This window comes from Mobula hypostoma, chromosome 30, assembly GCF_963921235.1.
Source record: "Mobula hypostoma chromosome 30, sMobHyp1.1, whole genome shotgun sequence".
In the NCBI taxonomy this organism is placed as follows: Eukaryota; Metazoa; Chordata; class Chondrichthyes; order Myliobatiformes; family Myliobatidae; genus Mobula; species Mobula hypostoma.
The window spans coordinates 18,588,562-18,613,065 of NC_086126.1; the positions used below are offsets into that span (position 1 = coordinate 18,588,562).

Consider the following 24,504-nt stretch of genomic DNA (forward strand, 5'->3'; position numbering starts at 1 on the left):
CGGGCCACGTGGGTTTCCTCCAGGTGCTCCGGTTTCCTCCCACATCGGTTAATTGGTCATTGTAAAGTGTCCTGTGATTAGGCTACTGTTAAATTGGTGAGTTGCTGGGTGGTGCAGCTTGTTGGGCCGAAAGGACCCATTCCATACTATACAGTATCGCTAAATAAAATAATACAAAATAGAAATAATTATATACATATGTAATATGTTTATTGTAATTATTAAAATACATGTCTATAAACACTGCATCAAAATAGAAATAAAGTTTAATATTTTATATGAATACTGTAAACACTTCTGGGGAGTATTTTAAATTCTACTTTACAACTATGAATACACTACACATAAAAAGAAAATCTGAATAAACTAATTCTTTTTGTGCTCAATTTTTAAAAGTTTCACAAGTTTGTTTTCACGTCAACCTGGCACAGTCAAACTGAACAAAAGCTGGCCTGACTGGAGCACATTTTACAAGGTCTCAACTTATACCGGAGATAATTCTGTTCTAGCAATTCTTATCAAGAGCACGTTCAAAGCAAACTTTTTCAAGCCGTTCCAACTGCACATAAGTTTGGGCAAAATTAAAATTATCTCCAAACTCATCACTTTTCAAGAGAACCTTGGAAAGCGGGAACAATGAAACATCGGAACAACGCAGGGCAATGAAATTGTAAAATTAATCTCTTGTTTCAGTTCCCCGATTTTCATAATTTTCTTGCCACAAAATAACCCGTCTCACAGATAAAATGTAGGGTCTGCATTTCAAGCGTGTGATATCGCTGAAAAAGCGCGACTTTTTTATACACTAAAGTGAATACAGATACGGCATCAGTCCACACAGTCGTAGAGCTCTCTTTAGTTCCTTGATGTCTGCAGCCATGTTTCCTCCATTCTCTCTCAAACATTGACTGAAGAGTAACTGGGGTTATTCCGGAAAACGAAATGTGCAACCAACTGTCCATCAGCAATCATCAGCAACAAACCGACACCTAAAAGAAGAATCATAGTCGTTAAAACTCATAACTATCACCATGGTCTATGAACTGTACAGATAGTCTTACAATACTTTATAAGATGGAATAGGTTGAAGATCAGGCATCAGAAATTTAAAAGGGACATCAGGGGCAGCTTCTCAGTGCAAAGGGCGGTGTGTATGTATTTGGGATGAGCTGCCAGATACAGGACAGTGCAAAAGTCTCAGGCACACATACACAGCGAAGGCTTTTGCACGGTGCTGTACTTGTCAACGTGGAGCAGAGAGCGAGTTTGTAACTCCGGCAGGAGCAAAGGATGTTGGGAATAGTGAGCGTGGAGCGCCGTGGGAGGGGTCTGGGACAGGTGGAAGCAGAGGAGTGGCAGGGGTGGGGGTTTGCTGTAGGTGCAGATACACCCAGCTCTGAGACAACAGGCAAGGTCATTTGATGCCAAACAATTGGTTTATTAATCATTCCAGAATGTCTCTCTGGTGCTTCCCTCTCCCTTCCCCTTTTCCCAACCATGATTCTCCTCTCCCTGCCTCCTTCCCACTCTCAGTCCACAATAGAGACCCACAGGTTTATCACCACTCACATATGCCATGAAATTTGTTTTTTTTTTTGCAGCAGTATAGTGCAATATATAAAATTACTAGAGTACTGTTTCGTGGAAGTCTGTGAAGAGTAAGAATTTCAAGTTGTATAGTGTATACATTCTCTGATATTAAACTGAACCATTGAACATTTAAAAACCATCAAGTGCATGGATTGGAGAGGTTTAAAGAGCTATGAACCAAACATGAGCCGATGAGAGTAGATTGCTGTATAACATGGTCAGCAGAGACAATTTAGGGCAAAGGGCCTGACTCTATGACTAACTATGATAACATCATTTCAGCATTGTATCTCTGTTAAGCTGCAAAAAGAAATTTAGTGCTCATTGTCCAGTAGAGTCTGATTTAACTATTCAGAGGTGAATTGAATAAAGAATGTACAGCATGTTTATAACATTTTTGAAGAAAATCTACTCAGACTCACCCAATGCCAACCACCACTGCCATACTAAAGGAAATTCGACCATCACTGGAAATGAAATGAAACCTGAATTTAATGACTTTGCAGTGTTTCACACCTTGACGCAAGATTCTTAAAACAAGCAAAACGAGGAGGAATTTCTTTAGCAAGAGGACAGTGAATCTTTGGAATTCACTGCCACAGATGGCTGTGGAGGCCAAGTCACTGGGTCTGTTTAAAGCAGAGGTTGATAAGTTCTTGATTAGAAAGGGCGTTGAAGGTTACGGGGAGAAGGTTGGAGAATGGGGCGGCACGGTAGCATAGCGGCTAGGAAAAGTTTTACAGTAACATCAACCTCGGTTTAATTCCCGATGCTGCCTGTAAGGAGTTTGTATGTTCCCCCCCATGACCGCGTGGGTTTCCTCCAGGTGCTCTGGCTTTCTCCCAGTCCAAAGTTGTACCGATTAGTAGATTAACTGGTCATTGTAAATTGAGCTGTGATTAGGCTGGGATTAAATTGGGAGATTGCTGGGTGGCGCGGTTCAAAGGGCAGGAAAGGCCTACTCCCCGCTGTATATCAATAAATAATGGTGGCCGATTAGGAAAAGGGGAGGTGCAACGAGACCTGGGTGTCATTATACACCAGTCATTGAAAGTGGGCATGCAGGTACAGCAGGCGGTGAAAAGGGCGAGTGGTATGCTGGCATTTATAGCGAGAGGATTTGAGTACAGGAGCAGGGAGGTACTACTGCAGTTGTACAAGGCCTTGGTGAGACCACACCTGGAGTATTGTGTGCAGTTTTGGTCCCCTAATCTGAGGAAAGACATCCTTGCCATAGAGGGAGTACAAAGAAAGTTCACCAGATTGATTCCTGGGATGGCAGGACTTTCATATGAAGAAAGACTGGATGAACTGGGCTTGTACTCGTTGGAATTTAGAAGATTGAGGGGTGATCTGATTGAAATGTATAAAATCCTGAAGGGATTGGACAGGCTAGATGCAGGAAGATTGTTCCCGATGTTGGGGAGGTCCAGAACGAGGGGTCACAGTTTGAGGATAAAGGGGAAGTCTTTTAGGACTGAGATTAGGAAAACCTTCTTCACACAGAGAGTAGTGAATCTGTGGAATTCTCTGCCACAGGAAACAGTTGAGGCCAGTTCATTGGCTATATTTAAGTGGGAGTTAGATATGGCCCTTGTGGCTAAAGGGATCAGGGGGTATGGGGGGAAGGCTGGTGCAGGGTTCTGAGTTGGATGATTAGCCATGATCATAATAAATGGCGGTGCAGGCTCGAAGGGCCGAATGGCCTACTCTTGCACCTATTTTCTATGTTTCTATTGCTTTAAGGAGAATAACCCCAGCTTCTCCAGCTTCTCATGTTTTCTGACTTAATACTCGAGACCGTTGATGCAGAAGTATAGCCTTTACACCAAGCCAGATGTTTCCACCTCTGTCTGGTTCTGCATAAACCCTGGCAGATATACTTCATACGCACGTACAAAGGGACTGATGGAGAATTTCTTGGTCACCACATCAGTGGCCTAGGATATACTCACCAGTGAAACAAAGAGCAATTAGAATAATTGACACTGAGGAAAACAATAGTACTTAAAGCCGATATAAAATGACTCTCATATTCCAATTCATGATATGATTAAATGGGAGTTCTTACCTGCTGAAGTCAGCAGGATATGACTGAGTGCAACTGTGAAAGAGTCGTCCCAAACCCTTTCCTTAACTATAGCTGCAAACAGCAGACCGCTGATGAAATATGTCAGTTCCATTGACAGCAGGTTCACTACGAGAGTGAAGAAAGAAACTTATTGACAAGATTCATTACAAGTACCACAGTAAAGCCATTTTATTGTAAACTATTAGCAAAAACATAGAAACATAGAAACATAGAAAATAGGTGCAGGAGTAGGCCATTCGGCCCTTCGAGCCTGCACCGCCATTTATTATGATCATGGCTGATCATCCAACTCAGAACCCAGCCTTCCCTCCATACCCCCTGACCCCTGTAGCCACAAGGGCCATATCTAACTTCCTTTTAAACATAGCTAATGAACTGGCCTCAACAGTTTGCTGTGGCAGAGAATTCCACAGATTCACCACTCTCTGTGTGAAGAAGTTTTTCCTAACCTCGGTCCTAAAAGGCTTCCCCTCTATCCTCAAACTGTGACCCCTCGTTCTAGACCTCCCCAACATCGGGAACAATCTTCCCGCATCTAGCCTGTCCAATCCCTTTAGGATCTTATACGTTTCAATCAGATCCCCCCTCAATCTTCTAAATTCCAACGAGTACAAGCCCAGTTCATCCAGTCTTTCTTCATATGAAAGACCTGCCATCCCAGGAATCAATCTGGTGAACCTTCTTTGTACTCCCTCTATGGCAAAGATGTCTTTCCTCAGATTAGGGGACCAAAACTGCACACAATACTCCAGGTGTGGTCTCACCAAGGCCTTGTACAACTGCAGTAGTACCTCCCTGCTCCTGTACTCGAATCCTCTCGCTATAAATGCCAGCATACTGTTCGCCTTTTTCACCGCCTGCTGTACCTGCATGCCCACTTTCAATGACTGGTGTATAATGACACCCAGGTCTCGTTGCACCTCCCCTTTTCCTAATCGGCCACCATTCAGATAATAATCTGTTTTCCTATTTTTGCCACCAAAGTGGATAACTTCACATTTATCCACATTAAATTGCATCTGCCATGAGTTTGCCCACTCACCCAACCTATCCAAGTCACCCTGCATCCTCTTAGCATCCTCCTCACTGCTAACACTGCATAAGCAGTAACCGAACAAAACCACTGGAAATACTACTTTGTTTTAAGGTAAGTAGAACAAAATTGTGTACAGTATTCCAGGTTTAGTCTCAACAATAGGTTGTACAACTATGATAAAGCTAAACTCGTAAATGGTAGGGCGACCCTATGATCCTCTCTTATTAAACTCTCTATTTTTAAACTCCAGTTCATTTTCAATAAATGCGAAAATGCCACTTGCCTTCTTAACTACACATTGGATCTGCATACCAACTTTTTCTGATTCAAGTCAAGTTTATTGTTATTTAGCTATTTACATGTTTACCATCAAACGAGCCAACATTTCTCTGGACCAGGGTGTAAACACCTATAATACGTAATAACTTATGAAAGTAAGGCTAAAATCTACAGATGAATTACTCATAATTAAACAAAGTAAAGTGCACAAGTTAAATATTGGAAGGTACAGAACAGTTTAACCGGTGACATTTTGAATGTGACACGGCAGTGACTTCAGAGGCCTAATGGCCTGAGGGAAGAAACTGTTTCCCATACTGGAGGTTTTGTCTTTATGCATCGGAGTCTCCTGCCTGATGGTAGAAAGTTAAGGAGGAAGCTGGATGGATGGGTGAGATCCTTAATAATACGAAGGGCCCTGTGAACACAATGCTCCTGATATATGTCCCCGATGAATGGTAGGGAGACCCTATGATCCTCTCGGCCATTCTCACAAATCCTTTGAGGGGACGACCAGTCCGATGTTCTGCTGCTCCCACACCAGATGGAGATGCAACTTATTGGGATGCTGTAAGTGGCACTTCACCTCTTGGATTCCTCTGAATTTCACTCACACAAAGTCTCTCTCCATTTCGATAACAACTTGCCTTTTGGTTCCAGAGGTGCATTACCCCAAATATTCCCTAAGCCAATCATTCTACCTATGTCAGAATGCAGAATCACTGCGTCCTCCTCACAACATTCTTCCACCCACGTGTGTATCATCTGCAAACCCGGAAACCTTATATTTCATTCCTTCCTCTAATTCATTAATGTCAATAGTATATAACTGAGAGCCGATCTCTCCACTCTAGTTACATCCAAACCCAACCTGATTAGGACCCATGTATTTCAGCGTTTTACAACTTGCAGGGATTCAAGTTGCTCATCTAGTGAGCCCAAAATAAATAATAATTCTACTCCACAGCACTTTGATCATATTATAATTTTGAAACTCTCAATCAATTGTGTAATTTTTCTTACCTAGGTACTTTGAGCTGGATGTTGAAGCTGGAGTTTTAAAGTCAAATGGAATCAACCCATCGAATGAATCAAGACTGCAATGCACAAAGCGTTTCAGGAACATATGAATATAGGATGTGGAAGCAAACGTAGACCATTCAGCCCATCACCCCTGTTCAATCATTCAATAATTTCATGGCTGGTCTTTTACTTCAGCACCATCGTTCCGAACAAACCCAATTCCCATAATAAATAAAAACAGATCTAGTCGTGAAAGTGTTCAGCGACTGGGTTTCTGCAATGATTAAATAACTTTGGGGAGAAGAAATTTCTTGTCACCTTTTCTCAGATTGATCCCTTACTTTGAGACAGTCAGGAACCCCAACAAGTCCACATCTACCTTGTTAAGCCTCTTAAGAGCTAATGAAAGAGAAACATTACAAATTGTAGGAGCCCTATATTCTGTGCTGGGCATTTATTATGTGTATATGGTAACTAGTCATATTAGTGGGGACATGGCAAAAGCGAAGGGAATATGTTACTTGTAGATGCTTATTTTGGGACCGTGAAGGTCATATCTTTGCTGATTGCTGAGATAACGCTCAATAATATTAATTGCTAATTAAGGAACAGAATGAGGAATTCGAATCTTTGGAGCAGTGGCGTGTCAGACAAGTGGCTGATAGCAATTGTTTTGTTTTGATTTTGGATCCATTTTGCCACTACACAAACCTTCCCAGAGCTTGCTTCCCAAAGAATGAATTCTTTTTAAATTTAAATACGGGCATAAGGGATTGTCGATAGGATAAGATTGTTAGGCCACTGAGTCCATCGGACACCATTTTTAATACACTAAGAACATTCTCATTTCCAATCCCCAGCCATTAATGGTGAAGTTACTAAATTTACTAGCCGTTCTTTCCAGTATTTCTTTCAGGAATTTTTGTGTACTAAAAAGCCATTTGCACAATTATTAAATCATTATGTTCACGACTATTTTGGCATACTAATTAACTGAATAAGCAGCTTTCAATGCCCCGGATAATGAAAGCCAATATTCAATATGGTTTTTGTCTCGCTATGCTGCCATCTTCCAAGGCTCTTTGGTCTTGCAGACCAAGGTCCATCCCTTCCTCGATACTTCCAATGATCGGACTGTCCATGGTGTATGTCCCAGCCTCCTTAATACTCCCAAAGCACATCACATTATGTTTATCAGTGCTAATATTATCAGCCATTTCTCAAACATGCACATAAAATGTTGGAGGAATTCAGCTGGTCAGGCAGCATCTATGGAAATGAAAGAAGAACATAGAACACAGGAATTTGCAGCACATTACAGGCCCTTCGGCCCACAATGTTGTGCCAATCATGTAACCTACTCTACAGACTGCCTAGAATTTCCCTATCACGTAGCCCTCTATTTGTCTGGGCTCTATGTACCTATCTAAGAGTATCTTAAAAGACACTATTATATCCGCTTCCACCACCACTACCAGCAGTGCAGTCCACGCACCCACCACTCTGTGTGAAAAACTTACCCCTGATGTCCGCTCGGTACCCATTTCCAAGCACCCTAAAACTATGCCCCCTTGTGTTAGCCATTTCATCCCTGGGAAAAAGCCTCTGGCTATCCACACGATCAACGCCCCTCATCATCTTATAGCCCTCTATCAGGTCACCTCTCATCCTCCATCACTCCAAGCAGAAAAGGCCAAGTACACTCAACCTATTCTCATAAGGTACGCTCTCCAATCCAGGTAACATCCTTGTAAATCTCTTATGCACTCTCTCTATAGTATCCACGTCCTTCCTGTAGTGAGGTGACCAGAACTGAACACAGTACTCCAATTGGGGTCTGACCAAGGTCTTATATAGCTGTAACATTACCTCACGGCTCTTGAACTCAATCCCATGGTTGATGAATGCCAACACATCATACGCCTTCTTAACAACACTGTCAACCTGCGCAGCAGCTTTGAGTGTCCTATCAACACAGACCCCAAGATCTCTCAGATCCTGCACACTGCCAAGAGTCTTACCATTTATATTATAATCTGTCTTCAAATTGGACCTAACAAACTGAACCACTTCACACTTATCTGGGTTGAACTCCATCTGCCACTTCTCAGCCCAGTTCTGCATCCCATGGATGTCCCGCTGTAACCTCTGACAACCCTCCAGATTACCTACAGCACCCCCAACCTTTGTGTCATCAGCAAACTTACTAACTCACCTTTCTACTTCCTCATCCAGGTCATTTGTAAAAGTCACAAAGAGGAGGGGTCCCAGAACAGATCCCTGCAGAACACCACTGGTCACCGACCTCCATGCAGAATATGAACCATCTACAACCAGCCTTTGTCTTCTGCTGGCAAGCCAATTCTGGACTCACAAAGCAGGGCCTCCTTGGATCCCATGCCTCCTTACTTTCTGAAGGAGCCTTGCACGGGGAACCTTTTCAAATGCCTTACTGAAATCCACTTCCACTACTCTACCTTCGAAGTGTTTCATTACATCCTCAAAGAATTCAATCAGGCTCATGAGGCACGACCTTCCCTTGACAAAGCCATGCAGGCTATCCCTAATCAGATTATGTCTCTCCAAATGCTCATAAATCGTACCTTTCAGGACCTTCTCCAACAACTTGCGCACCACTGAAGTCAGACTCACTTGTCTACAATCTCCTGGGTTATCTCCTTTTCTTGAACAAGGGAACAACATTTGCAACCCTCCAATCCTCCGGTACTTCTCCCGTCCCTATTGATGACGCAAAGATCATCACAAGAGGCTCAGCAATCTCCTCCCTTGCTTCTCACATTAGCCGAGGGTATACCTCATCTGGTCCCAGTGACTTATCTAACTTCATACTTTTCAAAAGCTCCAGCACATCCTTTTGCTTAATGTCTATATATTCCCAAGTGTTTCAGTCTGCTGTAAGTCATTCCTGCAATTGCCAAGGTCTTTTTCCCTCGTGAATACTGAAACAAAGTATTAAGCACCTCGGCTACCTCCTCCGACTCCATGTACGTTTCCACTATCACACCTGATTTGGTCCTATTCTCACACGGCTCATCCTCTTGCTCTTCACATACTTGTAGAATGCCTTGGGGTTTTCTTTAATCCCACTCACCAAGGCCTCCTCATGGCCCCTTCTGGTTCTCCTAATTCCATACGTAAGCTCCTTCCTCACAACCTTGTCATTTTCCAGAGTTCTAACAATACCTAGTTACTGTAATATTGTCAATTGAACTGGAATCCAATCAATGTTACCTATAGATTATCCATCTGAGATCTAACCGTGGCCCACCAGCTCAGCAGACATCAAGGCAAGATCCTAATTGGATACTTTGTATGAAGATTTACGAGGAGGAGGACATCATATTTGGTGAATACAGGGAGGGTGGTTGCAACCTCGAGGGATGGTGGACGTAGAGTCTTTCACCACATTTGAGTAACCAGATGAGCAACTATAATGGCTCACGGTTGAAGCTACCATAGCATCAGAGAGTCGACATTTCAGGCCAAGACGCTTGGCTCAGGACTGGGAAGATGACAGAATGAAAAGGCAGGGGTAGGGGAAGGAGGATAAGCTAAAAGATGATAGGTAAAGCCAGGTGGGTTGGAAAGGTAAAGGGCTGGAGAGGAAGGAATCTGATAGGAAAGTGGACCACAGGAGAAAGGGAAGGCAGAGGGGACCCAAGGGGAAGTCGTAAGCAGGTGAACAGAGGTAAGGGGCTGGAGTGGAGAATAAAAGAGAGGAGAGGGAGGGTATTTTTTTTTACCGGAAGAAGTAGTTAATATTCACGCCATCAGTTTGGAGGCTATCCAGACGGAATGCAATATGTTGCTCCCCCACCCTGAGGGTGGCCTCATCATGGCACAAGAGGAGGCCTTGGGCCGACAATTCCGAAGGAGAATGGGAATGGGAATTAAAATGTTTCGCCACTGAGAAGTTCTGCTTTTGGCAGAAGGAGCAGAGGTGTTTGACAAAGTGGTCCCCCAACTTATGATGGGTCTCACCAATGTAGATGAGCCCGCATCAGGAGCGCCGGATACAATAGGCGACCCCAGTGAAGTGTTGCCTCACCTGGAAGGACTGTTGGGGCCCTGAATGGAGGTGAGGGAGGAAGTGAATAAGCAGGTGTAGCACTTTGGCCACTTGCAGGGATAAGTGCCGGGAAGGAGATTACTGGAGGGGGATGAATGGACAAGGCAATTGAACAGCAAAAGCCCATTTCATCCACACACTGATATTACCCTGTAGCCTAAGGCTATGCTGCACTGAACAGAATTCCACAAATCTTTGTGTCATCTGCAAATTTATTGAACATGTGTCTCATTTTTATGTAAGGCAGCACACGTCCCAGCACTGATCTCTGTGCAATAAAACTAATCAGAGGCATTGTTTCACAATCTCTCCTATTGCCAAGTTTATTTTGGATCCAAATGTGCATTTCTATATTTTCTTTCTTTAACGCCCTCTTTGACAATTCATCCACCCTCTCATTCCCCTTCACCCCTACATGTGCTGGAACCCATAGAAATTTTACCTGACCTCCCTGATTTGCAATTCTTGTGACTGACTGAAGGACTTCATAAAGTACATCTTGCTGACTGTTTGAGTGAAAAGACCTTAAACTTGCTAGAACTGAGGATGAATCTGAGCATATCAACACTTTGACTTGTCTAGCTTTCTCCACCCATCGCAACACAACCAACACTACCAGCATCTCCACTTTTACAGTTTCAAAATAACAAAAAAGGAAAAGGGCCCGAAGCAAAAGTTTGGGCACCCTGCATGGTCAGTACTTAGTAACACCCCCTTTGGCAAGTATCACAGTTTGTAAACACTTTCTGTAGCCAGCTAAGAGTCCTTCAATTCTTGTTTGGGGGATTTTTACCCATTCTTCCTTGCAAAAGGCTTTTAGTTCTGTGAGATTCTCGGGCCGTCTTGCATGCACTGCTCTTTTCAGGTCTATCCACAGATTTTCGATGATGTTTAAGTCGGAGGACATTCAGGGTCATGGCAAAACCTTCAGCTTGCGCCTCTTGTGGTAGTCAATTGTGGATTTTGAGGTGTGTTTAGGATCATTATTCTGTTGTAGAAGCCATTCTCTTTTCATCTTCAGCTTTCTTACAGAAGGTGTGATGTTTGCTTCCAGAATTTGCTGGCATGTAATTGAATTCATTCTTCCCTCTACCAGTGAAATGTTCCCTGTGCCACAGGCTGCAACACAAGCCCAAAGCATGATTGATCCACCCCTGTGCTTAGCAGTTGGAGAGGTGTTCTTTTCACGAAATTCTGCACCCTTTTTTCTGCAAACATACCTTTTCTCATTGCAGCCAATAAGTTCTATTTTAACTTCATCAGGTCTTGTTTCCAAAATGCATCAGGCTTGTTTAGATATTCCTATGCAAACTTCTGACCCTGAACTTTGTTGTGAGGACGCAGGAAAGATTTTCTTCTGATGACTCTTCCATGAAGGTCATATTTGTGCAGGTGTCGCTGCACAGTAGAACAGTGCACCACCACTCCAGAGTCTGCTAAATCTTCCTGAAGGTCTTTTGCAGTCAAAGAGGGATTTTGATTTGCCTTTCTAGCAATCCTATGAGCAGTTCTCTCGGAAAGTTTTCTTGGTCTTCCAGTCTTCAACTTGACCTCCACCGTTCCTGTTAACTGCCATTTCTTAATTACATTACGAACTGAGGAAATGGCTACCTGAAAACGCTTTGCTATCTTCTTATAGCCTTCTCCTGCTTTGTGGGCATCATTTATTTTAATTTTCAGAGTGCTAGGCAGCTGCTTAGAGGAGCCCATGGCTGCTGATTGTTGGGACAAGGCTTGAGGAGTCAGGGTAAAGCTTTGAAATTTGTATCACCTGACCTTTCCTAATGACAACTTGTTAGCCATAGCCCTAACAAGCTCATTAAGGTCTGAGACCTTGGGAAAAGTTATCAGAGAGCTCAAATCTCTTGGGGTGCCCAAACTTTTGCATGGTGCTCCTTTCCCGTTTTTCACTCTAAAATTGTACAAAACAAAAATAATACACTAATCTTGCTTAAAATGTTGAAAAGAATGTTTCATCTTTAATTTTATGACTTTTGGAGATCAGTTCATCTTCTACTCACTTAACTATTCACAGTAACAGAAATTTTGACCGGGGTGCCCAAACTTTTGCATGCCACTGTAACTGCGACAATATGTCTTACCCAAATGCTCCAAAGCAGACACTTGCAAACAGGTAGTAGACTGTGTAGAACACCAGCGAGCAGAGCAGCAAGTTCAGCAGGATAGTCTAGGAAAATGCAAACCAACATGGATTAGTTTTTTGCTAAGTTGTTTTTTTCATTTACTACTTATTGAGATACAGTGTGGATAGGCCCTTCCGGCCCTTTGAATCACGCCGCCCAGCAATCTCCAGATTTAATCCTAGCCTCTTCATGGGACAATTTACAATAAGCAATTAACCTACTAATAGATACGCCTTTGAACTGTGGGAGGAAACCGGAGCACCTGGAGGAAACCCACGCAGTCATGGGCAGTATGTAAAAACTCTGACAGACAGCAGCGGGAATTCATTAGAAACTTCGAGGAGATTTTGGTATATCACCAAAGACTCTCACAAATTTCCACCGCCGGGCAGTGGAGAACATTCTGACTGGCTGCATCACCGTCTGGTGTTGTGGGGCTCCAGCGTGCAGGATCGAAGGAGGCTGCAGAGCATGGTGGAAAACCCTCGCTTCCATCAAAATAAAGTGCACAGCGAATGGCAGGACCCTTAAGAGAAATGGTTTACGGAGTGTCCCTGGGGTCCACGGAACTGAAAAATTGCCGCACACTTAGATAGGGGAGTAAAGAAGGCTTACCAGTCGAGGCACAACATCCAAAATGCTGGAGAAACTCAGCAGGCCAGGCAGCATCTATGGAAACGTATAAACTGTCGATGTTTTGGACCGAGACCCTTCTTCAGGACTAAAGGCTGATTTATACTCGTGTGTCAAATCGACATCGTAGGTACGGCATAGCCACGAACCCTATGCAGTGCCTACGTGGATCCCTACGCCCTAGCCTGACGTGCACCTCTCCCAAAATGTACCTACGTGTCATTGCAACGCAGACTGCAAACCGCAACAACTGTGATTGGTCCGCTTGGGAGCATCGCATTTCCTCCTACACTGCAATAGCTTCCCAGGGGGCGACTGAAATGCAGGGAAGGAACTCTGGCTGCAATGCTTTCCATAAAGCTTTACAGACCTCCGAAATTATGGAGGACACATTTCACTTTTACGAAAAAAGACTCTCCCTTTAAACTTGTTTACCCCGAGGAAGACTACCATGACCATGAAGCTCAGGGTTGTATATGGTGACATATACTGTACATACTTATATATGTGTGTGTATTTCTCTCTCTCTCTCTCTCTCTCTCGTGTGCATGTGTGCACGTGTATGGATTTGTCTCCATGGTCACCCTAGATGGACAATAATATGAAATATTTTGTGATGCACTTGCCATTTCTCTCCAGAAAACATGCAATTCCCATAGTTGTGGAGTAACACCAACAGGACTGTGAAGGTCCCAATTTTGAACACATTTTGATGGTCTCCTGCTAGGATTTCTCATGTGTTTATTACTGCAACAAGATACTGACAATTTTTTACTTTTGTGATTTCTAGGGAAAGCTAACACTCTTACATTCTCCCAAAATACCAAGAACACATAGCCGAGATTTGTTGTTATAAGGACTAAAACTCCTCAGCATCTCGTTTCCAAAAATTTATCAATTTTGTGTAATTATTCAATACTCACAACTAATGCAAGAATGGTGACACAGTAGCATAGTGGTTAGCACATCGGTTTACAGTACAGGTGGCCCGGGTTCAATTCCCGCCGCTGCCTGTAAGGAGTTTGTACGTTCTCCCCGTGACCGCGTGGGTTTCCTCTGGGTGCTCCGGTCTCCTCCCACAATCCAAAGACGTACTGGTTGATAGATTAATTGCTCATTGTAAACTGTCCTGTGATTAGGATGGGATTAAATCGGGGGTTGTTGGCCAGTGCAGCTCTAAAGGCTGGATAGGCCTATTCCATGCTATTTTATTAAATAATTAATTAGATTAGTTGGTGCGCCAAGGCGGCATGCAGTGTAACCATGGGCAATTGTCTTGGACATTTTAGATTAGATTAGATTCAACTTTATTGTCATTGTGCCGAGTACAGATACAAAGCCAATGAAATGCATTTAGCATCTGACCAGAAATGCAAACAATAATGTTATTTACAAAATTAACTGCAAATAAGAAAAGTGCTACAGCACACAAATATAAAAGCACTGAGACAGTACAATACGGATGCAACACTGCTTAGCGCTGTGATGTAATAACATTTTAACCAGTGTTTTATTTCAAATAACATGTGCCTGTTGAAAACATAAGGAGAAACGCATTCTGTTTTCCACATTCATGGAACACATTTCTCACGATACGTCCAGTTTAGGAGTAAGCGCTGGACTAAAAATACTGTGTAGTGAACCAGTGCCTCATGACTGCATGAATTTGCAATTGGTTTGAAAACCCATGTCTTTTTCTCCCCCTCCATGTATTTGCACAGTATTCTGCCTTTTTCACTTTATTGTAATGCTGTTTAGAGATATGCACCCATTGGGGAGCAGAGGGTTGTTTTTGTTGTACGGACAAGGGAAGCGTGAACGCCTGCTTCTGCTCCCAACAGATGATGTGAGAGTCTGGCCTCTAACAGCCACCTTGATCAAATGAGAAGCCAGCAATCTGCTCACTCCCAAAACCATACCTTTGTTCCAGGGGTACTGTCTCTGAAGGCTATTTAAAGAGCTAAAGGATTCTGAATTGCACTGAGACTTATTCCTTCTCGTTCTTTTGGCTTCACGGTCCTCGGCCGAAGGAGAGAGACAGTGCTACCCACAGGACGAGTTGACAGCAGAGGAGTTAATTCTGGATATCACCAACCCCAACAACCGCAGATCGTAAACTGTCTACCTTGCCAGTAGAATTTAGCCAAGGACAAAATACCGCAGAAAACCTGAAGTAAAGAACAAAAATGCTGTCATCTTCAGAAAGTAATTGGTTTACAATTGTCATAAGAGACAGTGTTGGAGATTAAGAATGAAGGCCTTTGCTCATTTATTTTTAAAATAATAGCAATTGTGGAACTTGTTGCTACAGGCGGCTGTGGAGGCCAAGTCATTAGGTATGTTTAAGGTAGAGATTAGTAGATTCTCGATTAGACCACAAGATATAGGAGTAGAATTAGGCCATTTGGCCCATCATGTCTGCTCCACTATTTTATCATGGCTGATCCAATTTTCCTCTCAGCCCCAATCTCCTGCCTTTCCCCCATATCCCTTCAGGCCCTGACCAGTCAAGGTTCTACCAAGATCTGCCATAAATATGCATAAAGACTTGGCTTCCACAATGGCCTGTGGAAAATAATTCCACAGATTCACCACTCTCAGGCTGAAGAAATCCCTCCTCATCTCCATTCTAAAAGGACACCCCTCTGTTCTGAGGCTGTGTCCCCTAGTCTTAGATTCTCCCACCATAGAAAACATCCTCTCCACATCCACCCTATCAAGGCCTCTCACAACTCGATAGGTTTTTAATGAGATCATCCCTCATTCTTCTAAATTCTCGTGAATACAGGCCAGAACCATCAACACTCTTCATAATACAAGCCATTCAATCTTGCAATCATTTTTCTGAACCTCTTTTGAACCTTCTCCAGTTTCAGCATATGCTTTGTAAGATATGGGGCCCAAACCTGCTCACAATACTCCAAGTGAGGCCTCACCAGTTCCATATAAAGCCTCAACATTACATCCTTGCTTTTATATTCTAGACTTCTTAAAGTGAATGCTAACATTGCATTTGCATTCCCCACCACAGGCTCAACATGCAAATTAACCTTCAGAGAAACCTGCACAAGGACTCCCAAGATGCTTTGCACCTCAGTTTTTTTGTATTTTCTCTCCATTTAGAAAATAGTCAACCCTTTCATTTCTTGTACCAAAGTGCATGACCGTACACTTCATATGAATGGCAGGGTACTGAGGTGTGCAGTAAGAACAAAGAGGCCTGGGAATCGTCAGCATGATCTGGTTAGGGTTGGTCAGCAGGACTTGGTGAGGGGTAGACATGCTCTCTTCTCATTGCTGCCATCAGCAAGAAGGTAGAAGAATCTCAAGACTTGGACTGCCAGATTCAGGGACTCCTCAACCATCAGGCTCTTGAACTAAAGGGGGCAGCTTCCCTCAACCTCACATATCCATCACTGAAATGTTCCCACAACCAAAGGACTCACTTTCAAGGACTCTTCATCTCATGATCTCCATACTTATTGTTTACTTATTTATATTATTGCTTCTTCTTTTTGCATTTGCACAGTTTGTTTTCTGCACTCTGGTTGATCTTTCATTGATCCTGTTACCGTTACTAATCTATCGATTTGCTGGGTATGCCCACAAGAAAATGAATCTCAGGGTTGTATGAGGTGGCATATATTTACTTTGAACTTTGCTGTGTGAGGACAGGTTAGCTTCCAGCATTAAGAAAAATGAGAGGAGTTCCATTTGAAATGTATAAACTTCTTATAGTGCTTGTCAGGGATATATGGAGAATGTACAATGTCAAAGCCAGTTACTCTCACTCCACCTCTTTGGATAAAAGCTGTGACGAGATCTGAAGCTGGGTCTTGTGACAAAACCCAAAGTAAAAATCAGTGAGCAAATTATGAAGATGACATTTCACAACACTTTTACCACCTTGCTGATGATGCAGAGTGGACTTTCTTTTCTCTTGCTTCTGTTAGATAGGTCATGACCAGGATAACGTTCAGTAAATGTCAATGTAGTACCTACAGGGGAATGGGGTAGATGGCTCTTTCGAAATACAGATACGGTTTGAGTCTATCCCATTTAAAATGACAAACGGGAAAAAAGAGAGCAAGAAGGGAGGTCATTCGGCTCTTAGAGAATACTCTGCCATCCAAAATGAACATTCTTTACCTCAGCACCAATTTTCCATTGATGCCTTTTGTGTCTAGAAATCTAGCTACCCTCTTAGCCTCTGCATGCTTCTATATTAAGATTCAATAGTCATATTTCTCCTAAAATGTCGTTTCCCACATTCTGAGACTGTTAATTATTGATTAATTGATTGTTTCTGATACTGCATGGAATAGGCCATTACAGAAATGCTGAACTGCAACCGTACCATCGACTAGGTCATATTCTGCATGGAGGTCGGTGACCAGTGGTGTGCCTCTGGGATTTGTTCTGGGACCCCTACTGTTCATGATGTTTATAAATAACCTGAATGAGGAAGTGGAGGAATGGGTTAATAAATTTGCTGATGACACAAAGGTTGGAGGTGTTGTGGATAGTGTGGAGGGCTGTCAGAAGTGACAGCGGGACATTGATAGGATACAAAACTGGGCTGAGAAGTGGCAGATGGAGTTCAACCCAGATAAATGTGAGGTGGTTCAGTTAGCTCGGTCAAAAATGATGTCAGAATATAGCATTAATGGTAAGACTCTTGGCAGTGTGGAGGATCAGAGGGATCTTGGGGTACATGCTCATAGGATACTCAAAGCTGCCAAACAGGTTGATTCTGGTTAAAAAGGCACATGGTGCATTGGCCTTCATCAACCGTGGGATTGAGTTTAAGAGCCGAGAGGTAATGTTGCAGCTATATAGGACCCTGGTCAGACCCGACTTTGAGTACATGCTCAATTCTGCTCACTTCACTACAGGAAGGACGTGGAAACCATATAAAGAGTGCAGAGGAGATTTACAAGGATGTTGCCTGGATTGGGGAGCATGCCTTATGAGAATAGGTTGAGTGAACTTGGCCTTTTCTCCTTGAAGTGACAGAGGATGAGAGGTGACCTGATTGGGTGTACAAGATAATGAGAGGCGTTGATCGTGTGAATAGTCAGAGGCTTTTTCCCAGGGCTGAAATGGCTAACATGAGGGGGCATAGTTTTAAGGTGCTTGGAAGTAGGTACAGAGGAGAATTTTTTTTTTTAATAAACGCAGAGAGTGGTGAGTGCATGGACTTGGCTGACAGCGGCGGTGGTGGAGGCGGAAATGATACAGCCTATTAAGAGACTCCTGGATGGATACCTGGAGCTTAGAAAAATAGAGGTCTATGGGTAAGCCTAGGTAATTCAAAGGTGAGGACATGTTCGGTTCAGCTTTTTGGGCTGAAGGGCCTGTATTATGCTGTAGGTTTTCTATGTTTCTACAGGCAGGGCAGCCTCATTTCTGTGGTAGGGAAGCTACTGGGGAGGATATTCAGGTACAGGATTTATGCACATATGGAAAGGCATGGCCTGCTTAGGGACAATCAGCATGGCTTTGTGTGGGCAGATCACACACGACAAAGTTGCTCCAGGTTTGTGAGGTGGTGATACAGACAATAAGGTATAGGAGTAGAATTAGACCATTTGGCCCATCAAGTCTGCTCCGACATTTCATTGTGGCTGATCCATTTTCCCTCTCAGCCCCAGTCTCCTGCCTTCTCCATGTGTCCCTTCATGCTCTGACCAATCAAGAATCTATCAATCTCTACCTTAAATATACATGAAGTCTTGGATCAAGAGCTGCCTGTGGCAATGAATTCCACAGATTCACCACTCTGTGGCTCAAGAAATTCCTCATCTCCACATTCTACAAGGATCCTCCTCCACTCTGAGCCTGTGTCCTCTGGTCTCAGATACTCCCATCCTCTGCACATCCAATTTATCAAGGCCTTTCACCATTTGATATTCCAGTGAATCAGGCCCAGAGCCATTAAACACTCTTCATATGACAAGCTGTTTAATCCTGGAATCAATTTCGAGAATGTCCTTTGAAACCCATCCAGTTTCAGCCCATCCTTCCCAAGATAAAAGGCCCAAAACTGCTCACAATACTCCAAGTGAGACCACACCAGTACTTTATAAATTCTCAACATTATTATGATTAGCACGTATATTGTGGGCCGAGGGGCAGGTTGCCATCTATTCCAAATTGTGTATTGACGAATATGTTTGATCTACCAGCTATTGCAGGGACATAGTTAAGGAGACTGGGACTGGGAATTCGACCTTCCATCATGTTCAGTGTTCCACACGGAATCGGCAAAATGGAAAGGAGCAGGGTGGATTTGTTCATAACATGCTGTTGAAGGGGTGGATACAGTGCCTATAGTATTTAGTCTCACTGGATGTTTTCATGTTTTATTGTTTTACAACGTTGAATCATCGTGGATTTAATTGAAAACACTGATGATCAGAAAAGACTGTGGTGTCGAAATGAGAAGATCTTTACAAAGGGATTTAAACTAATTACAAATATAAACCACAAAATTACTGATGGATTAGTATTCACCTCCATCAATTCTGTCATTAGATGATGCACCTTTGGCAATAATCATAGTAGACTCTGTGTGGATAGGTCTCTATCAGCTTTGCACACCTGGACACTGCAATTTTCCCCCTTCTTCTTTACAAAACTGCTGAAGATCTGTCAGAATGCATGCAGTTTGTGCGTGAACTGTCCATTTCAAGTCCGGTCACAATTGGATTGAGGTCTGGACTCTGACTTGGCCACTGCAGGACACTAACTTTGTTTTAAGGCGTTCCTGTGCAGCTTTGGTTTTGTGCTTGCGGTCACTGGCTTCCGCCAAACTTAGTGTTCAGTTTGATGGTCAAAAAGGGCAATTTTGTTTATGTCAGACCATAGAAACTTCTTCCAGCTGACTTCAGGGTCTGTCACTTCTTCTGGCAAATTCCAGGCAAGGCTTCATGAGAGTATTTTTCAGTGGCTTTCTCTTCACCACTCTCCCAAAAAGCTGTGACTTTGAAGTGAAGCACCTGGGCAACAGTTGTTGTCTGCACAGTCTCTCCCATCTCAGCCACTGCAGCTTGTAACTCCTCCAGAGTTGTCACAGGTCACTTGGAGCCTCTCTCACTTGTCCCCTTCTTGCACCGTCACTCAGTTTTTGAGGATGACCTGCTCTTGGCAGATTTACAGCTGTGCCATATTCTTCCCATTTCTGGATGATTGACATAACTGTACTCCAAGGGTATTCAGTGACTTGAATCCATCTCCTGACATGTGATTTTCAATAACCTTTTTGCAGAGCTGCTTCGAGTGTTAATTTGTCTTCCTGGTGTAGTTTCTCCCAGGATACTGACTCACCAGTAGTTGGACCTTCCAGATACAGACATAATTTTACTACATTCAATTGAAACACCTTGACTACACATGGTGATCTCCATTAAACTGATTATGTAACTCCTAAAACCAAGTGGCTGCACCAGTGATGATTTGGTGTGTCATACAGAGTCATACAGAGCTGTGTGTGTCCGACAGAGTGATCAGCAGCACTGGGTCTCCCTTTCTCTTCACCATTTACACCTCAGACTTCAACTACTGCACAGAGTCTTGTCATCTTCAGAAGTTTTCTGATGACTCTGCCATAGTTGGATGCATCAGCAAGGGAGATGACGCTGAGTACAGGGCTACAGTAGGAAACTGTGTCACATGGTGTGAGCAGAATTATCTGCTGCTTAATGTGAAAAAGACTAAGGAGCTGGTGGTAGACCTGAGAAGGGCTAAGGCACCGGTGACCCCTGTTTCCATCCAGGGGGTCAGTGTGGACATGGTGGAGGATTACAAATACCTGGGGATACGAATTGACAATAAACTGGACTGGTCTAAGAACACTGAGGCTGTCTACAAGAAGGGTCAGAGCCGTCTCTATTTCCTGAGGAGACTGAGATCCTTTAACCTCTGTCGGACGATGCTGAGGATGTTCTACGAGTCTGTGGTGGCCAGTGTGATCATGTTTGCTGTTGTGTGCTGGGGCAGCAGGCTGAGGGTAGCAAACACCAACAGAATCAACAAACTCATTCGTAAGGCCAGCGTGTTGTGGAGATGGAACTGGACTCTGATGCTGGTATCTGAAAAGAGGATGCTGTCCAAGTTGCATGCCATCTTGGACAATGTCTCCCATCCACTGCATAATGGACTGGGTGGGCACAGGAGTACATTCAGCCAGAGACTCATTCCACCGAGATGCAACACTGAGCGTCATAGGAAGTCATTCCTGCCTGTGGCCATCAAACTTTACAACTCCTCCCTTGGAGGGTCAGACACCCTGAGCCAATAGGCTGGTCCTGGACTTATTTCCTGGCATAATTTACATATTACTATTTAATTATTTATGGTTTTATTACTATTTAATTATTTATGGTGCAACTGTAACGAAAACCAATTTCCCTCCAGATCAATAAAGTATGACTATGACTACTACTAAAGGGGGTGAATAATTATACAGGCAATTGTTTTATGTTTTTATATTTGTAATTAATATAGAGATCTGTTTTCACTTTGACACAAATGAGTTTTTTTACCGTTGATCAGTATCAAAAAAAACCCAAATTCAATCCACTGTGATTCAATGTTGTGAAACAATAAAAGATGAAAACTTCCAAGGGGCATGAATACTTTTCATAGGCACTTTACATGTAGGGACAGTGATGGTGAAAGGGGGAGGGAAAGGAGACATGGGGAGGAGTGGTCTCAAGATCCTCAGGTGTTCCTCCCGATGGGATAAAGCACAAAGAGGGGAAATATCAAAGAGAGATGAGAATGGAACTGTGATTATCATGAGAGATTTAATCAGAAGCAGATTAGGGTAGCGCTGCATCGAGTATCTTTGCTCTGTGAGCTGCAACAACCACGATCTGCTGGCAGCAACCCATTCCAAGTGAGTATCCCCATTCACATACTGACATAGCTTACAGCTGTCTTAACCGGTGGTGGGGTGGTAATGGGACAAGCTCCCACTTCCCATCAAATGCTGATAATGGTGTGCGCCTCAAATTGCCTCTGTCAATCAAGTCCAGCTCCTGGCTTTTACATATGGCTTCGCTACTACACTCGACGAACTATTTCTAGTGACGGGGAAGGTGCAAATGGGTTTACTGGTGTCATATAACCAACTGCTATGGGCAGATGAGGCTCCTCAGCCATACTTGGCAGATCAAGTGGAAGAAAAATTCTGATCTCAAACCTCCACTGGCCTATGGCGAGACCCATTCATGGGGAAGACTTCGGGAGTAAACCCTGAGGAACAATCCGGAGCTGGATTCCCTGTCGGTCCTGTGTTCAATGCAGACTGGCAATCCTGCAAAACCGCTGGTGCCTGACTGCATCGGTCTCTGTCGTTGCTATGGATTCATCAGCTGTGTGGAGAGCAGGGGCCCCTGCATGGGCAACTGCTTGCTTTAAATATCATACTTCCCTTACTTGCATATCGACTTCGAAACTCAGGTGCAATATCCATGGTCGACCCTGACCAGCGGAGGGCCATGATCAACATGTCTGTACACGGCCTCCTCTCCCACTACAGTGAGGCCGAGTACAGGTTGGACGAGCGACACCTCATATTCTGACTGTGTAGTCTCCAATCTCGATGGCATGAACATTGATTTCTCCAAATTCGAGAAATCATTACCCTGTTTCCACACCCGCCCCACCTAACTACCACTTTTCTTCTGACTTTTCACCCATTCTGATGGCCATTTAACCCCTTCACCTCTCCTCATGCACCCTCATGACCTGCTCATCATCTCTCTCTGGTTCTCCACCTCCTCTGTGTCATCCCATGGTCCAACATTCTCTCCTATTAGATTCCTTTCTCTTCATCTCTTTGCCTTTTCTGCCTATCACCCAGCTCCTGAGATCATCATCCCTCCACAAACCACACGTTCCCCACCCCTCACCTGTCCTCCTCCCCCTCCCCCACCACATTATTCTGGCTTTTGTCCCTTTCTTTCTAATCTCGATGAAGGTTCTCAGCCCAAAATGTCGACTGTTTGCTGGGTTCCTCCAGCATTTTCTGTGTGTTTGCTTCAGTCTATGTATTAATTAAGCCAATCAAACTGGTACAGTGGAAGAGGAATTTATGGAATGGTCAGAGACAGTTTCTTACAGCAGTATCTTACCCATGAACGGGCCATTTCAGATGTAAGCTGTGTAATGAGGTGTGATTATCGAAAGACCTTGTGGTGAAGGATCCCTGAAGAAGTGATCACAATGTGGGAGATCTCCAGATCACAGATTGAGGGTGAACACCAGGGTCCAGAACCAGTGTCCTCAACCTAAATAAAGGCAATTACAGAGACGTGACAGTGGAGTTGTCTGGGGCAGATGGGGTAAATAGGCTCAGGGACGGGTCAGTAATGAGCAGTGGCAGATGTTGAAGGAGACTGTTCGTAACACTTAGCAGACATTGATCCCGATTAGACAGAGGGATCACAGAGAGCAAAGAACATTCTGTGGTCAAAGGAGGCAGACAAGAGGATCAGGATTTTTCCAGGAACCAGTGATGAGACAAAATCTAAAACTAACAAGGAAAAAGCAAGAGGTTAACTCCAATAATTTGCATTAGTGTTCACAGTGGGGGCACAGCAAACATCCCACAGATATCTGATGGGGACATTTCAACATTGTGCCATAATGTGTAACAATCACCATCACGAGGGAAAAAAATAATGGGCCTAAAAGCAAACATTACTTGGTCCCAATGACCTGCACTGGAGGCTTTCACAGGAAGTCTGGAGAGAAAGTAAAGACATTGAAGTCTGTCAAAACTCACTGTTACAGAAAGGTCCCAGTGGAGTTGAAAACCATTGTTGAAGAAGGGTGGAAGATGAAAAGCAGGTAACTGTAGCCCAGTTAACTTCACTTCAGGTACCGGGGTCTGTAATCGAAAAAGAAATAATGTCATTTAGAAAAGTTTAATGTCATTGAAATAAGTCACCAGGGCTTACAGTCCAATTCACACAGCACTGAACATAGCCCTTCAGCTCAAATGGTCCACGATGACCAAAGTTCCCATCTGAGCTCGTGGTCTGTAACCCCCTCACCACCACATTATGATCAAGGTCATCCTCCTCCTTGTCCCATTTCCTTCCATTTGGCCCATATCCTTCAAAACCTTTCCTTTCCATCTACCTGCCCAAGTACCTTTTTAATGTACCTGACTCAACCACTCCCCATAGCAGCTCATTCCATTTACCGACCAGCCTGTGTGTGGAAAAGTTGCCCTTCAGGTCCTTATTAAATCTCATCTTAAACCAATGCCCTCCAGTTCTTTCTTTTTAAATCTTTTTATTGAGTAAGTATACAAAAAAGGTAAGCCATATAAACATTAATACAATGTTAAAGTACAATAAAATTCCAAAAGATAACAATACCAAAAAGAAAATACTACAAACAATGTAATTTAAGCATAAGAAACCAAGATAACATAATAGTATACTAGATTTTATATATATCAATGGAAAAAAAAAGAAAAAAGAAAAAAAAAACCCCCCAAAAAAAAAACCCACCGTGCAACTACCTAAAAGCAAAGCAAAGCAATGGGCTAACTTGAAACCAAACAGAGTTAAACTTAAAATCACGTCCTCAATCCCGA

General features: G+C 43.3%; 1 protein-coding gene across 1 annotated transcript; it reads right to left on the minus strand.

Annotated features, from left to right (window-relative positions):
- Positions 1–207: 207 nt before the first annotated feature.
- Positions 208–24,037, minus strand: LOC134339723 (putative transmembrane protein 244). Its single transcript, XM_063036447.1, has 6 exons — positions 23,858–24,037; positions 12,213–12,298; positions 6,021–6,094; positions 3,662–3,787; positions 2,013–2,057; positions 208–989 (listed from the first exon to the last, which is right to left on the minus strand). Exons 1-6 carry the CDS (start codon positions 24,035–24,037, stop codon positions 898–900), a joined length of 603 nt encoding a protein of 200 aa, XP_062892517.1. The 3' UTR covers positions 208–897.
- Positions 24,038–24,504: the final 467 nt, after the last annotated feature.

Coding starts and splice junctions, on each gene's coding strand:
- LOC134339723 (XM_063036447.1), bottom strand. CDS start 24,037: ATGGAAAGGAAAGGTTTTGAAGGATATGGGCCAAATGGAAGGAAATGG. Junction 12,299..23,857: donor AGTGCTGTGTGAATTGGACT/GTAAGCCCTGGT, acceptor GCATTTTCCTAG/ACTATCCTGCTGAACTTGCT. Junction 6,095..12,212: donor GTCTGCTTTGGAGCATTTGG/GTAAGACATATT, acceptor TGTGCATTGCAG/TCTTGATTCATTCGATGGGT.